At 38.7% G+C, this 14021-nt stretch overlaps 1 protein-coding gene across 2 annotated transcripts; it reads right to left on the bottom strand.

Moving 5' to 3' along the window:
- Positions 1-303: 303 nt before the first annotated feature.
- Positions 304-13286, bottom strand: CNEP1R1 (CTD nuclear envelope phosphatase 1 regulatory subunit 1). 2 transcript variants are annotated; one of them, XM_068992557.1, is made up of 7 exons: positions 13202-13231; positions 12798-12849; positions 12111-12182; positions 9844-9917; positions 4970-5079; positions 4801-4855; positions 304-1600 (listed from the first exon to the last, which is right to left on the bottom strand). In XM_068992557.1, exons 1-7 carry the CDS (start codon positions 13229-13231, stop codon positions 1559-1561), a joined length of 435 nt encoding a protein of 144 aa, XP_068848658.1. In that variant the 3' UTR covers positions 304-1558. The 2 variants fall into 2 exon arrangements, with proteins under 2 accessions (XP_068848658.1, XP_068848659.1); XM_068992558.1 differs by lacking the exon at positions 12798-12849 and having other exon boundaries at positions 13207-13286.
- Positions 13287-14021: the final 735 nt, after the last annotated feature.

The following is a 14021-nucleotide window of genomic DNA, read 5'->3' as shown; positions in this document are numbered from 1 at the left end:
AGCCTGGTGGACCATAGTCCACGGCAGACCCAACTGAGTAACTGAGCACACAGCACACAGAATAAGACATAGTAAAAGTACTGACAGCCTGATAAACTGTGGACCTTCAGTCGTCACTTGAAATTGGCTCTACTGAACCTACAGTTAGAGTAAAATATCTCATTTGGAACCAACCTGTACCTGACACACAGTATGTTTAAAATTCTTTTCAGTTACAGACTTAAACCAAGGAAAAGCCCAATCACTATGTATATATAAAGTATTTATTTTTATGCACATATTTACCTACAAATTTTACAGGAAATAAAACAATGAAGAATATATAGAATACCCTCTTAAGACTTAGTAGGAGCAGAGGGTTTATTGCTGCAGTTCAAAGAATAAAATTTTATACATGTGAAAGCCAAGATGAACACATTTAAGATAAATGGCAGCCTTGTTAAAAATTTTTTGTCCTGTCTTTGAATTTTCAGCTTTACATTAAATGAAATTAAAAAGATTGCTCATGAAATAATTTAAACCTTTTCAAAATCTTCTAATAAACAGGTAAAAGGCACCTCCAGTTCTTTAAAATATTTACAGCAATCCCAATAGTTTAATCTTAAGGGTTATTATAGTACATGTGGCTAATATGCATACACAGTATGTCATTAACACTCTCTAAACAGTGAGAATTTTAGACTCTAGTTTGTGGCACTGCTCCCAAGTGATCCCATGATGGAGTGGATGACCAATCACACCTGCACAATACTAGTTTAACAGCATGTCTACCACAGCATAAAATCCAATAATCTAAAACAATGACTGTCAAATTCCCAGACAATGTGTAATTTATAACTAAATTTGTCTACTCAGAAGCCTTTGGAGTGTTCTTAAAATCATTTAAAAAAATATAAAGTATATTTAGCATTAAATGAAAACAATGAACCTGGAAAATAGTGGCTGAAATTCACTATCTGGTTTAACAAAAACTGTTTCTCAAAACATCTACAATTTCTTACAACATAATGGAGATGAATTTTCCTTAGCCTAAGCTCAATCTGCTGTTTTTCCTGCATTATGATTAAAAGAGGAGTACAGAGTAAAAGGCACAGCTGTAAATAACAGCCGGTTTTAAAGAGCTGTGGAGATGGCAAGCGGATGTTCTTGAAATACTGGTGCAGGAGAACGATGTCCACATAACATTTCCTCTTTAACATTGGCATTGATTGGCTATTTACAGTAGTTTGCAAAAATACATTATAAAAACTGGATGAGGTTCTGTTTCTAAGTTTAACTTAGTAACATATTACATACATACTTCATCTGCAAAAATCTTCGCAGGATCTGAAGTACTAAAGTGACACTGATACTGAAACACAGATAATCAAAGGTACCACAGCACTGATAATGAGGGTCATCATCACGAAGACCATCTGGGTAAATATTGCACCTTTCTTGTCCGCTGTTGCTCTGACAGTCACATGTCCAACTGCAAAAGGAGTCTTTTATGGCTTTTTGCTGTTATCACTTTTTGAAGAAAGGTTGTTTAAAGTCCCAAACCAATGAGTATAGATTGTCATTGAACATGAGGCCTAGGTTTCAAAATTAGCTTTCCTGTCTGTAAAAATGAAAAGAAAAAAAGGTTAAAAAATATATATATACAGTTCTATTAAAAGTATCACCACTTTCCTAAAAGCCTTGTAAGGCATCAGAACACCCCTCTATATTTAGTCAAGATTAAGCAATTAATAGTTATATCTTCAAAGTGTTCTTTGTGTAGAATTTTCTTCTACAATCTTTAGTACTTTAAAACACACACATACAATCTTCCTGAAAATCAGTCAACCAACCCATTGGATAAAATAAAATCCAGACTTGTATAGGCTAATTTATGCTCCTTACCAAGTGGAGTCTATAAAACATAAATAAAACTGTGTATCTGAACAAAAACTTTTCCCATTTTCTAACATCAAAACTTTAATTTCCTCAAGTTAAAATGCAAACCTAAGGTTGCAATGATAGACATTCATATGCTGTTGGTATTCAACGCACATGGATACAACTCTTCTGTATCCATGTGCAGATGGATACAGTAGGGCCAGTGTCATATTTATCCAAAAAAAAAAAGCACATACCATATAATCCAAAGAATTTCATTTCTAGGAACTTATCTGAAGAGATGCAAGTATAAGGACGCACATTTAAGTCCTATTCTTTCATTCAAGATTTACTGAGTGCTTATCATGTGCCAGGCCTCAAGAGACGTTAAAGACCCAGTAACAAACGAGTTTCCTGTCCTCATGGAGCTCGTTCTAACGAAGTATGCACAACATATACAACATGAAAGTGTGGACGGAATTATGACGCATCCACAAAGCGGAGCACTATGTAATTAAACAAAGTGGACGACGTTAACTGAGACCATGCATATAAACAAGAAAAACAGGCCCAAGACCTGGTATACAGTTAATGTCCAATATATGGCAGCTCTGAAATCCTAACACTGGGTCAAAGAGCAGAACTGAAAACGCTGTAACACTGTTTAGAGGTTCTTTACTCATAAACTTGATTATAACATCTTTCTCTTATAAGTACATGAGATACACAATAAAACATAAAACATGGTGATTATCTTTGGTTGCAAGGTTCTAGGTCAAAAATGTTATCAGGATTCTGGCTCCCTCTCAAGTCTTACTTTCCCTTAATTTTTGGTAATACTTTTGTATCTTGGTAGAACTTTGATACTAAGTTTTCTACTGTTTTACTGGGGTGTAATTCATATAAAATTGTTAAGTTCTGACAAATGTATAGACCCAAGTTGCCACCTCTGAAGGCAAGCTCCAGAACATCACCACCACTTAGAAAGTTCCTCCATGCTTCTTTCTAAGGTCAATGGAACCTGAGCTCCCGACATAACTGCTCACCACAGATTAACCTGCCTGTCTCTGACCTGCAAATAAATAGAATCACACAGTGTGTGTTCTTTCGCTTCTACTTCTTTCACTCAGTGTGTTTTTGAAACTCACCAATGCTACTATGTTTCAGCACTTTTGTATCTTTTTAACCTGCTATTATAAGATGTGTAGTATTCCACTGTGTAAAAATACCATGGATTTAATAAAAAGTTCTAATAAGAAAAGCCAAAGTCATCCTTTCCATTTACTTCAAATTCTAGTCCTCTTACAGAAGAAAACAGTTTCAGCATGAATTCTTACATACTGTTTCTTAAATGGATTTACATTCACATATATGAATAAAAATTTGGGGCTTCTAACATGCTAATGAAGCGTTTCATTTCTAAATAACCTGATGATGGGGAAGGTGGGCAGGGGTACACATAAGAACGGCCATGAAAACAAAAAAGAATGGCCAAGAGCTGATTTACTGTTGATACCGGTCGAGGATAAATGAAGTTCATTTAGCTCTTCTCTTTGCCTTCTTATGTTTGGAAATTTCCCTAATTAAAACTTTAAAAAAAAAAAAGCACCAAACTGAGCATATTGTTTGTTAATTTACTTTTTGCTCCTAACATTATGTCTTGGATGCTTCCACGTCTGTATTTACAGATTTACTTTTGATTTCCTATGATATGGCTTTACCACAGCCTATTTCAACACTCCCTTATTGAGACACAAAAATTATTTCCATTTTTTTTTTTCACTACTAAGGATGTTATAATGAACAACCCTGTGTACCTGTGGGATGGTACCCCTAACCAGGGTAGGAGAAGAAAAGCAGAATGGTTAGGTCATGAGGCAAGTACATACTACATTTTATAAGAATGACGAAAACTATCCTTCAAAAAGGACTTCCCTGGTGGCTCAGATGGTAAAGTTATCTACCTAAAATGCAGGAGATCTGGGTTTTGGGTTCAATCGCTGGGTCAAGAAGATTCCCTGGCAAGAGAAATGGCAACCTACTGTATCAATGTATATTCCCAACAAGCGGAGTGTGGCGCATCATGTCAGCACAATGCTAGTTATAAAGTATTTAATTTTCACTAATCAGTTCATTTATAAATGAACTGTTTAACTTTGCACTTCCTCCATGATAAACGAGGCTGTCCAGTCTTCACCTTTATCCATCTGTATTTCCACTTGTGTGATATGACTTAACCTTTTCCCATTTTAAAAATGCACTATTTGTCTTTTTATTACTGATTTTTAATCAGTCTTCAAATATCGTGGATACTATCCTCTACATTCTCTCACTGATCCAGTTGTTCTCCTGCCCTAAAATTTTCTTGGCCTTTTATTTTAATTTTCTATACTGGGTAAGTATTACTAAATAGTTTTTTAAGTTGAAGGTAAAAATGCTTTTTATAAATAAAATCAATATTGTGACATATTCTCATCATACGGATACGTGATTTTTTAAAACAAACGGCAGGTTCATACGTCTACAGTCTATCAATTAATCTATTCCTCGATTTAAAACCCTATATACACAACAGCATGAGACAAGTAACAGTAGTTTATAAACCCAACTCCCAGCGAGTCATTTTTGGCCAATAGTGACCACTGTATTTCACTGAAGCTAAGACAGCTTCAGTTAGAAGATGCATCATGACTTTATGTCATTAAGACAGATTATACTCTCTATCAATTTAACTATGAGACACCACTGATTATTAGATGTATCTCAATTTTCAGGGATGTTACAGTATTTTTTTAAAAAGTGTCTTCAAATCAATGCTACAATGAATATTCTCCCTATTAATTCCATTGAGACAAATTATTTTTAACGCTTTTTTCACTTAAACCAAAGAACTTCAGTCCTTTCACATACTGTCTACAGTTTTCTAATGAAAATACTTACATCATCACAAGACATGTTGTATTCTGCTAACACAGTTCGACATCGAGCAGCTATACTGAATAAATACGGTCAAAGGAAAATTTGTATTTCAAAAGTAAGCTTTTAACGACACCAGAGAGGTGTTTTAGTTTAGTTCAGGGAATAAAATTCAATTCATGATAAAGGATACATTGACGGTGCAACTACTCTCTTGTGAATCCCAGCGAAGAATAAGCCTATTAGAGTGATACAGCTAATGGTGAAAAATGGATGGTTCCATAATGATGTGAAGAAGGACACCTGTCAAAAGAAGAGTTTGAAACACAAAAATGTTAAAAGTCTTAGAACAGTATTGACTCCTATTTCTTTACTCGTGCATGAAAACATGTAACATTTAATTCTCTAAAGTGTGAGAACTTGCTGAGTTCCCTGGTGGCTTTTGGCCTTTCACTGCCATGGCCTGGGTTTGATCCCTAGTCAGGGAACTGCTCCTTGGAAGAAAAGCTATGGCAAACCTAGACTGTATTCAAAAGCAGAGACATCACTTTGCTGACAAAGGTCCATATAGTCAAAGCTATGGTTTTTCCCATAATCATGCCTGGATGTGAGAGTTGGACCATAAAGAAGAATCAATGTTTTTGAATTGTGGTGCTGGAGGAGACTCCTGAGAGTCAGCTGGACGAGGAGGAGACCAATCCAGTCAATCTTAAAGGAAATCAACCCTGAATATTCACTGGAAGGACTGATGCTGGAGCTGAAGCTCCAATACTTTGACCATCTAATGCAAAGAGCCAACGCAGTGGCAAAGACTCAGAGGTGCGGAAAGAGTGGAGGGCAGGAGGAGAAGGGGTAACAGAGGATGAGATGGTTGGATGGCATCACCAACTCAATGGACATGAGTCTGCGCAAACTCTGGAAGACAGTGAAGGACCGCTAAGCCTGGCATGCTGCAGTCCGTGGGATCACAAACAGTCAGAGATAACTTAGCCACTGAACAAGGAACAAGAGGGAACTGGGATCCCATAAGCTGCGAGGCAAGGCAAAAAAAAGGGAATTTGAAGACTTTCCCAAATCCCAGTTCTTCATATTGCTATGCTACACAAATTAATGTCTGTTTTAAATCTTCAATGCAGCAAAACAGTATAGTAATATTCCCTCCATTCATTTCAAATGCTTCAACCATTACAAATTCAATTCTATAATTAAAAAAAATACCCTACTGACAATATTTACTGAACCCTTCCTAGTGAGAAGTAATTTAAAAAGCATAAGACTACAAGTTCCATGGACTTCCCAGGCGGTCCAGTGGTTAAGACTCCATGCTCCCAGAGAAGGGGTCTTTGATCTCTGGTTAGGAAAGATTCCACATGCCATGTGCCATGGCCAAAAAGAAAAAAGCTCTGCAGGAGGAGGGACACTGTCCTGGGCGCGGCATTGCTATTTTCCCAATGCCTGAAACAGGCCTTGGCAAATATCAGTGCTCAGGGGCTTCCCCAGCGGCTCAGGGGGTAAAGAATCAGGATAGCCTCCAATGCAGGATCCACAGGAGACAGGGATTCAGTTGCTGGGCTGGGCAGATCCCCTGGAGCAGGAAAATGGCAACTCACCCCAGTAATCTTGCCTGGGAAATCCCATGGACAGAGGAGCCTGGCGGGTTACAGTCCAAAAGGTTGCAAAGAAGTGCACACGACTGAGCAACCACCCAGGCAAATACAGGTGCTCAATAAATATTGTTGAATGAATGGAGATGAAGCCTCTAATCTCAATGAAACACAAGTCAGACAGGATCTAGCTACCTTCCCTGTTAAAAAGCAGAAGTGAGCAAACTGCATACACAACCTGGTCTCAGTCTAATCACTACCATTTTCCTTTTCTCTCTTCACCTGGCTAGCTCCTACATATCCTTACAAGACTCAGTTTCAGCATCACCCTTTCTTTACGAAAGAGACAAAACATGAGTTTGGTTTTGAAGTTACTAGATTTAGATGGCCACAGGACATTTCAGGAGAGAATAATTAGTAGCTATCTATAAAAAACTACAGTTCAAGAGAAACAAAGGGCTAATTTCAGATATGAGCATAATCAGATGGCAGAAAAAAACACAGAGCCATCCACAATTCTGAGACTATGTAGAAGGACAAGGGAACAGGATCCAGAATGGCACTGAAGCCAGACTACCGGGAATCAGAATGCAGATGGAGAAGGCAAGTATTTAGAGTCGAGAAAAAGAAATCAAGTGGACTAGAAACTAGATGGGAGTAACAGAATCAAACTAAGGGCATCTGTGCTCCACTCTCATACTAAGATGTGTGTACGTGTTTCAAGACAGCGAACTAAACTTAAGGAAGAACAGGGGCCTAGCATGGTACTGGTTAAATAAATTTTGTCAAGTGCAGAGATGACAGGTTGAAAACATCAGGAAGGAGATGGCTCCCAGAAGGATGGGCTCTTGAAGAAAGATTAATATTCCAGAGTAATGTCTTCTTAAACCCTTGAGGACAGTTCAATTCCCACAGGCTAGCTGCGTTTTATGAGCCCTGCACAATATTAGCACATACAGTGTTTTAACTTTAATTAGGTCAGCATCCGCCTTCTCTCCTCCATGGCAACAATCAACTGCATCCAAGTAACAATTTCCTCCTTTAGTTTAGGCACTCCTGTACTTTCCAGCTCGCCACATTCCCTCTCCCCTGTGTTCCTCCAGCTAGCCACTGGCTTCGAGTTTGCAACTCTTCTTACAGACACAATTGCTGTTTATTAACTCTTGTCAGGTTTGAAGTTATTAAATAGTGAAATATAGAGTTGACGTTTAGGCCAATAGTTACATTCTCACCTAATTTAGAGAATTACATTAACTACACAATTTTGAGCCTATTTCATATTACATTTAATTCTATGTTTTATTAAGATGTCAACTAGCTGAAATCAGCTTATGTTTTTCCCAATTAGAAGTCAGATTCATTTCCCAAGACAGACCTTTTTCTTGCCAGTCTCTTTCACTCTTCCTCTAAGGATGAGTACCAGCTATAAAGGGACACACAGGAGAATTTCTTATCCATTATAAAAACTCCTCTATTAACGTGAAATCCCATCACCAACCTCCCCCGCTCCTATTCTTTTGTGTTTCCACCTAAGTGGATAAAGTCAAGAGAGATTACATGGTAAATAACCCCCTGGTTGTCTGAACTAAAATTTAGACTGCTGACAAAAGTCTTATTATTAAGTTTTTCTTCTATGTAACTTAAAGGTTGTAAATAAAGCTACTGGAAATAGTTCGTCTAGTTATAGTTTAAAAGGGGAAGTAAGGTTAATTTTGTGAAAATTACAGTATCATTAATACCTAAAGAAAACTGAACTGGGAGAAAAGAAACTTCACTGAAAAACTGAAGATGATTATTTCCTCTAACAAAAAAGCTCAAGTTTTAAATTAAGGCACAAGCTGGTAGAAAGAGGTAGAAATTTCAGAAACATGCTATCATGTTTCATCGAAGGATGCTTCAAGAAATAACATTATGAAATCTGTTATTGCATTTGGCACAGTGATATTCTTAGACAGTGTCCAATGGGAGATCTCTCAATGTCTCCTATATTAAACTTCATGCAGAATTTTTTTTTTAAAGATAAAATGAAGTTGAAAAAGAAGAGCTTTGACAGTTTAGGGAATTTACACACGTGTTCTCTTCATGATGAAAACCATGGAACTGGCAGTGACTTCAATTCAGTTCAGTTCAGTTGCTCAGTCGTGTACGACTCTTTGCGACCCCATGAATCGCAGCATGCCAGGCCTCCCTGTCCATCACCAGCTACCGGAGTTCACTCAGACTCACGTCCATCAAGTCCGTGATGCCATCCAGCCATCTCATCCTCTGTCGTCCCTTTCTCCTCCTGCCTCCAATTCCTCCCAGCATCAGAGTCTTTTCCAATGAGTCAACTCTTCGCATGAAGTGGCCAAAGTATTTGAGTTTCATTCAGCTTTAGCATCATTCCTTCCAAAGAAATCCCAGGGTTGATCTCCTTCAGAATGGACTGGTTGGATCTCCTTGCAGTCCAAGGGACTCTTAAGAGTCTTCTCCAACACCACAGTTCAAAAGTATCAATTCTTTGGCGTTCAGCTTTCTTCACAGTCCAACTCTCACATCCATACAAGACCACTGGAAAAACCATAGCCTTGACTAAACGGACCTTAGTTGGCAAAGTAATGTCTCTGCTTTTGAATACGCTGTCTAGGTTGGTCATAACTTTCTTTTCAAGGAGTAAGCGTCTTTTAATTTCATGGCTGCAGTCACCATTTGCAGTGATTTTGGAGCCCCCCAAAATAAAGTCTGGCACTGTTTCCACTGTTTCCCCATCTATCTCCCATGAAATGATGGGACCAGATGCCATGATCTTAGTTTTCTGAATGTTGAGCTTTAAGCCTACTTTTTCACTCTCCTCTTTCACTTTCATCAGGAGACTTTTTAGTTCCTCTTCACTTTCTGTCATAAGGGTGCTATGTGATTTCAGAGACCCTGGCAATTACGCTGGTCCAGATGGTCTATGGTATTAGTGACCAGGTTTCCATCCTGGTTCTGACATCCTCCTGTTTTTTTCTAGTCTTGGCCGCTTAGTACACTTATATCTACTATTTAATCATAATGCTTACTGCAAAGTCGTCTCGAATGCTTTACGGGGTGAGAAAAGGCATTAACAAAAGTAACTCGTAGAAGAAAATGTTGCTGTATAGTTTTTAAAAGTTGGTACTGATGACACTAAATGAACAAAATAAAATATAGTGTTTACACTGAAATATGTAATAGTGAGATACATAACAACTGCATACAAGTTCAGAAATGAAAAGTAATATAAGTAGTATTTCTTAGACCTTTTTCTCTGCAAAGATACTTGACCTGCAATAGCCAGCCAAAGTTTTTTTCAAGCAAATTAATATAAGGCATATTTTTAACATGATTAATATCACTACTAGTACTAATAGGTAGCATTTGATTAATATTTTACAAAAAACAAAGCACTGCTATAGCCATTGTCTCACTTAATCTACGAAAGATTTTAAATCAAAACTTCTACCTTTTGTGTCTCGGGATCTATTAACCAGTTCCAGGCACCAGTAGCTGTACAGACAGATACCACTATAAGAAGCACTGATGAAAGATAAACACGAAATTAGTAAGGAAACAAGCCATTACTATGATACTACTACCAGTTCTTAAACAACAGCCAGAGGGTGCAGCACTGCATTAAACGGAAAATCTGCTCTGCTCAGGAAGTAGGGAGACTGGCCACAAGACCTTGGGGAATTCTCCAAAACAATGCGAACCTTAGTAACTGAGGCCGATACTGTCCCCCTGAATTCTTTAGTCAGTGTTTCTATAGATTTATGAAATTAAAAGCAGTAAGAACCAAGGTGGTAAAACTTTAATGTAAATTTCTGTTTTGTGCTTTACGCTTTCTGTAGATTCAAAACAAAAAACACTCCCCACCAAAACCTCAGTTTTTAATGTAAACAAACCAAACAAAGACTCTTTTATGAATGCACTGAGAACTTGGCCTAAAGAATTTTGCCTTGCAGACAACCGCCTGTTGTTGAATTAAACAAAGGTCAGTGTTAGGAGTGTGGAGCACACCAATCAGTATCAGATTTTCTTCAAGGGACTTAAGGAAAGTTGGGGTAGAATTACTGACAGTACAAGTTAGAAAGATTCTTTTTCCTCATTAAGGTAGAATTATTTTAGAAATTCTAGATAGAGCATAAGTAAAACTTGAGAATAAATAATATTACTAAAATACTATTATACTATTAAAAATAATACAGGGGCACCAAGACCTAGTTAATGTTCTAGAGACCAAGACAGTTACTTTCTTTCAATTGGGATGCAAACATTTTTAAAATTTACAGATCAAGCTTCAAAGAGCAACAGAAATAATGCAAAACCTTAATTATCTAGAACTTCTGGTGATGCACTTTTAGAAGAGGCAAATCATAGAAAAACAACCTCATTTGAGTTATTTAATAATACTCAAAATTTCAAATTTATGCTCTCAGCTCAGAACAGATTAAACTCAGTTTCTTACATTTCTATATTTCCAATAAGAAATATACTAAAGTATACAGATTTTTCTTTTCCTGAAGCAAAATCATAATCAAACCCACCAGACAGGACCTCATACACATGGGTATACTAAACAAGCTGATGTCGTTTATATGGAAGCACTGAGACGGTGAACCAGAGAAAAAGTGTACTCATTATATTACATTTTATAATCCTATACATTTAAAAAGATTCCCAAGTAACAGCGAAATAAGGTTTTCGGGATAATTCCTAGGTAAACGGGAGAGCTTGAGAAAAATCATTACTACTCGTGAATTCTGACCAATCAGAATTCCTGTAACATATGATTAGCACTTTGCAAACAAATTTAATAAAAATTACACAAAAAATCCTGACATAGGGAAAGACCCCTGACTTCAATAGTTCTCTTCAGTTCAGTCCTAACAACTGAATCGTACTTCAAAATAAAGTATGTCTTTCTCGGGCTTCCCTTGTGGCTCATCTGAAGAGTCTGCCTGCAATGTGGGAGACCTGGGTGTGATCCCTGGGTTGGGAAGATCCCCTGGGGAAGTGAAAGGCCACCCACTCTAGTATTCTGGCCTGGAGAAGTCCATGGACTATAATAGAGACCATGGGGTCCCAAAGAGTGGGACACAACTGAGCAATTTTCACTTTTCACTCTTCTTGGAAAAAATTAAACTTCAGCAATGAACAGCCAAGAAATTAAGACTCTCCCAACATAAGTTAACAAAGTATTTTGTTTACTGATCTTATCACTTATTTATTTGTCTACATTTCCTATTTCCTATATATTTCCATGGGGCAGTAACTACAACTCTTTCAAGTCACATTTTACAGTATTGTTGAATATCACTTCCTTTAACAAACTTTACTTCAATAGTTTATAGGCAAAATTGTAAAACTGCTAAACAGACTACTGAAATTTTTATTACGTGTTCTGGTAACCAGATTTGCCATATATGTCTAACAAAATATATGTATTTTAATATAAACATAAAAAGTCAACCACACAAAATAAGACTATCCTTTTAGGGTTGTCGGTTTCTTTTCTTAAAATTTCTTTAAAATGCCATTATTTACAATATTAAATAGATCTAGAACTGTCAAAACAAAAGGGAAATTATGGTTTAATAAAGCAAGCATATGTTTGTTTTTAAGCAAGCATTTGTTAATCAAAAGTTTTAGGTGAAAGCAAATCACTGCTAGGCAGAATAAAGGTATGAACTGTCAGCTTATTTTCCCTTAAAATGTCCAGGCACTTACTTCTCCAACGTCCAGTGGCAGGTTGCAAACAATGAATATATTCAGTAAGTCTCCTCTCGAAAGCCTTGAGATCTAGGTAAAAAGATTTCAATTTTGAAATTAGCCACTCTTACTAGTCTCAATTTATTACAATGAATTTCAGATACTCTAACTGCTTCAGGTCTTGCATACTGACTTACATGTTTACTTTTTTTTAAATTTGCACTGTTTACTTCTTTACTATGATAGCTTTATGCACTTGACACTAGGTTTCTTTAGTTCCAATTTCACATAAAATGGTATGTGGAAAATCAGCAGCAGCCTCAGTCAGCGCCAAAAGCTAGAAATTTGGGGTTGCAAATAAAGGATCGAAGTCCAGTTTTAACTCTGCTGGAATCAAGAACTCTATATTAGGATAATGTCTTACCTAGGACCAAAGTCTCGATGCCCTTATGTTTAATTAAGCCACGCTTTCAGTCTACTCTTACTGGACTTCTGATACAGCTAACGGATGGGTAATGGAAAGACTCTCCCCTTTCCAGCCTCCCAAGAGCTTACAGATGATCTATGTGGCATTTCTGGAGAGCCGACGCCTGGTTCTACAAGACACGGGCGTTCAAGGTGTTCCCTCTGAATGAGCAAGGTAAGGTATCATTTTCAGTTGCGCTTTTCAAACTTGAAAAAGGAGACCAAGAAGCACTCCCTTACCCCGGCAGTTACCAAAAACCAAGGCAGGAATTAGGGATACAACTCTTATCGACTATTAGAAAGAAATAAAGTGAGTTAGCACCCTACAAGGCACAAAGTACAACGGTTTGCTAACGAGTAAGAAAGAAGTAACTGGGCGAGAAGCTCCCTGGTCCACGCACGGGGAATGGGGGGGAGCTGACGCAGCGCCTCTCCAGGGCCGGCGGAGGCCAGGCGCGCCGGAAGCAGCGCCTGGCCGTGTCCGGCCGCCCCTTGGCCCCTGGGCCGGGCCCCGCGCCCCCAGCTTCGGGCCCCGTCAGTCCATCCTTCGCGGCCTCCTCTCCCGACCAGGTTTCCACGATTCCGGCGCCTCTAGAGCCCCGCGAGCTTCCGGGAGGAATTAGGGAAGGGCCCAGGAAGCGTACCCTACCTTCCGCCTGCTCCAGCGAGTTCATGTCGGGCGGCAGCTCCGGTCACCGGCGCGGCCCCGTCCGCATCTCAGCTCCGCGGTCCCTGCCCGGCTCGCAGCGCCAACTCCCACCTCTAACCGCTTCCCTCCGCCCCTCTTCTTGGCACCGCCCCTTGACTAGACCCGCTACGCTCATTGGACGTTTCCGCCAGACCCTGTAACTAAGACGGTTTTCTACTGGCTAGTTCCCCACGGTCCTCGGGCACTGGCGTTGGACGGTCAGCCAGAGGGACCAAGAGTTGTCGGCGGCTGAGTTGGCGTGACCCTAGCGCCGCCTCCTGCCCTGGGGAGGAACTGCAGCCTGTCCCGTAAAGTTCATTCATTCGTGTGTGTACAATTCCTAGTTTCTTGCTTGGTTCTTTCATTACTTAAATAAGCCTGGCGTGCCACAGTCCATGGGGTCGCCAAGAGTCGGATACGACTGAACGACTGATCGTCGACGAACCCTTTAAGTACACATTTCTCCCTTGGTTATTTTTTCTCATGTCATCCAATTTTCATAAATCATAAAATGAGCAAAGTGTTCTGGAACTTATACAAAAAAAAATCTGTAAGGCATTGACTGCATTTCTATTTGATTAAAACGCTTTCTTGCTCCTTTCCTTGTGGTCACTCATTCATTCAAGAACTATTGCATGTCTGGTAGGCACTGTATTTATGAGGGATGCAGTTTAACAAGATAGACAAGGTTCCTATCCTCGAAATGAAAGTGTTACAGCAGACAGTAAACACGCATATAGGTCATTAATTTCAGATGAGCTTGGTTCTGTGAAGGA

The sequence above is a fragment of the Capricornis sumatraensis genome, chromosome 20 (assembly GCF_032405125.1).
Source record: "Capricornis sumatraensis isolate serow.1 chromosome 20, serow.2, whole genome shotgun sequence".
NCBI classification, from domain to species: Eukaryota; Metazoa; Chordata; class Mammalia; order Artiodactyla; family Bovidae; genus Capricornis; species Capricornis sumatraensis.
The sequence above is the reverse complement of the archived record's forward strand: the minus strand, read 5'-3'. Positions and strand labels throughout refer to the sequence as shown.

Coding starts and splice junctions, on each gene's coding strand:
- CNEP1R1 (XM_068992557.1), bottom strand. CDS start 13,231: ATGAACTCGCTGGAGCAGGCGGAAGGTAGG. Junction 5,080..9,843: donor TAGATCCCGAGACACAAAAG/GTAGAAGTTTTG, acceptor TTCTTTTGACAG/GTGTCCTTCTTCACATCATT. Junction 4,856..4,969: donor AGAGTAGTTGCACCGTCAAT/GTATCCTTTATC, acceptor GTATTTATTCAG/TATAGCTGCTCGATGTCGAA.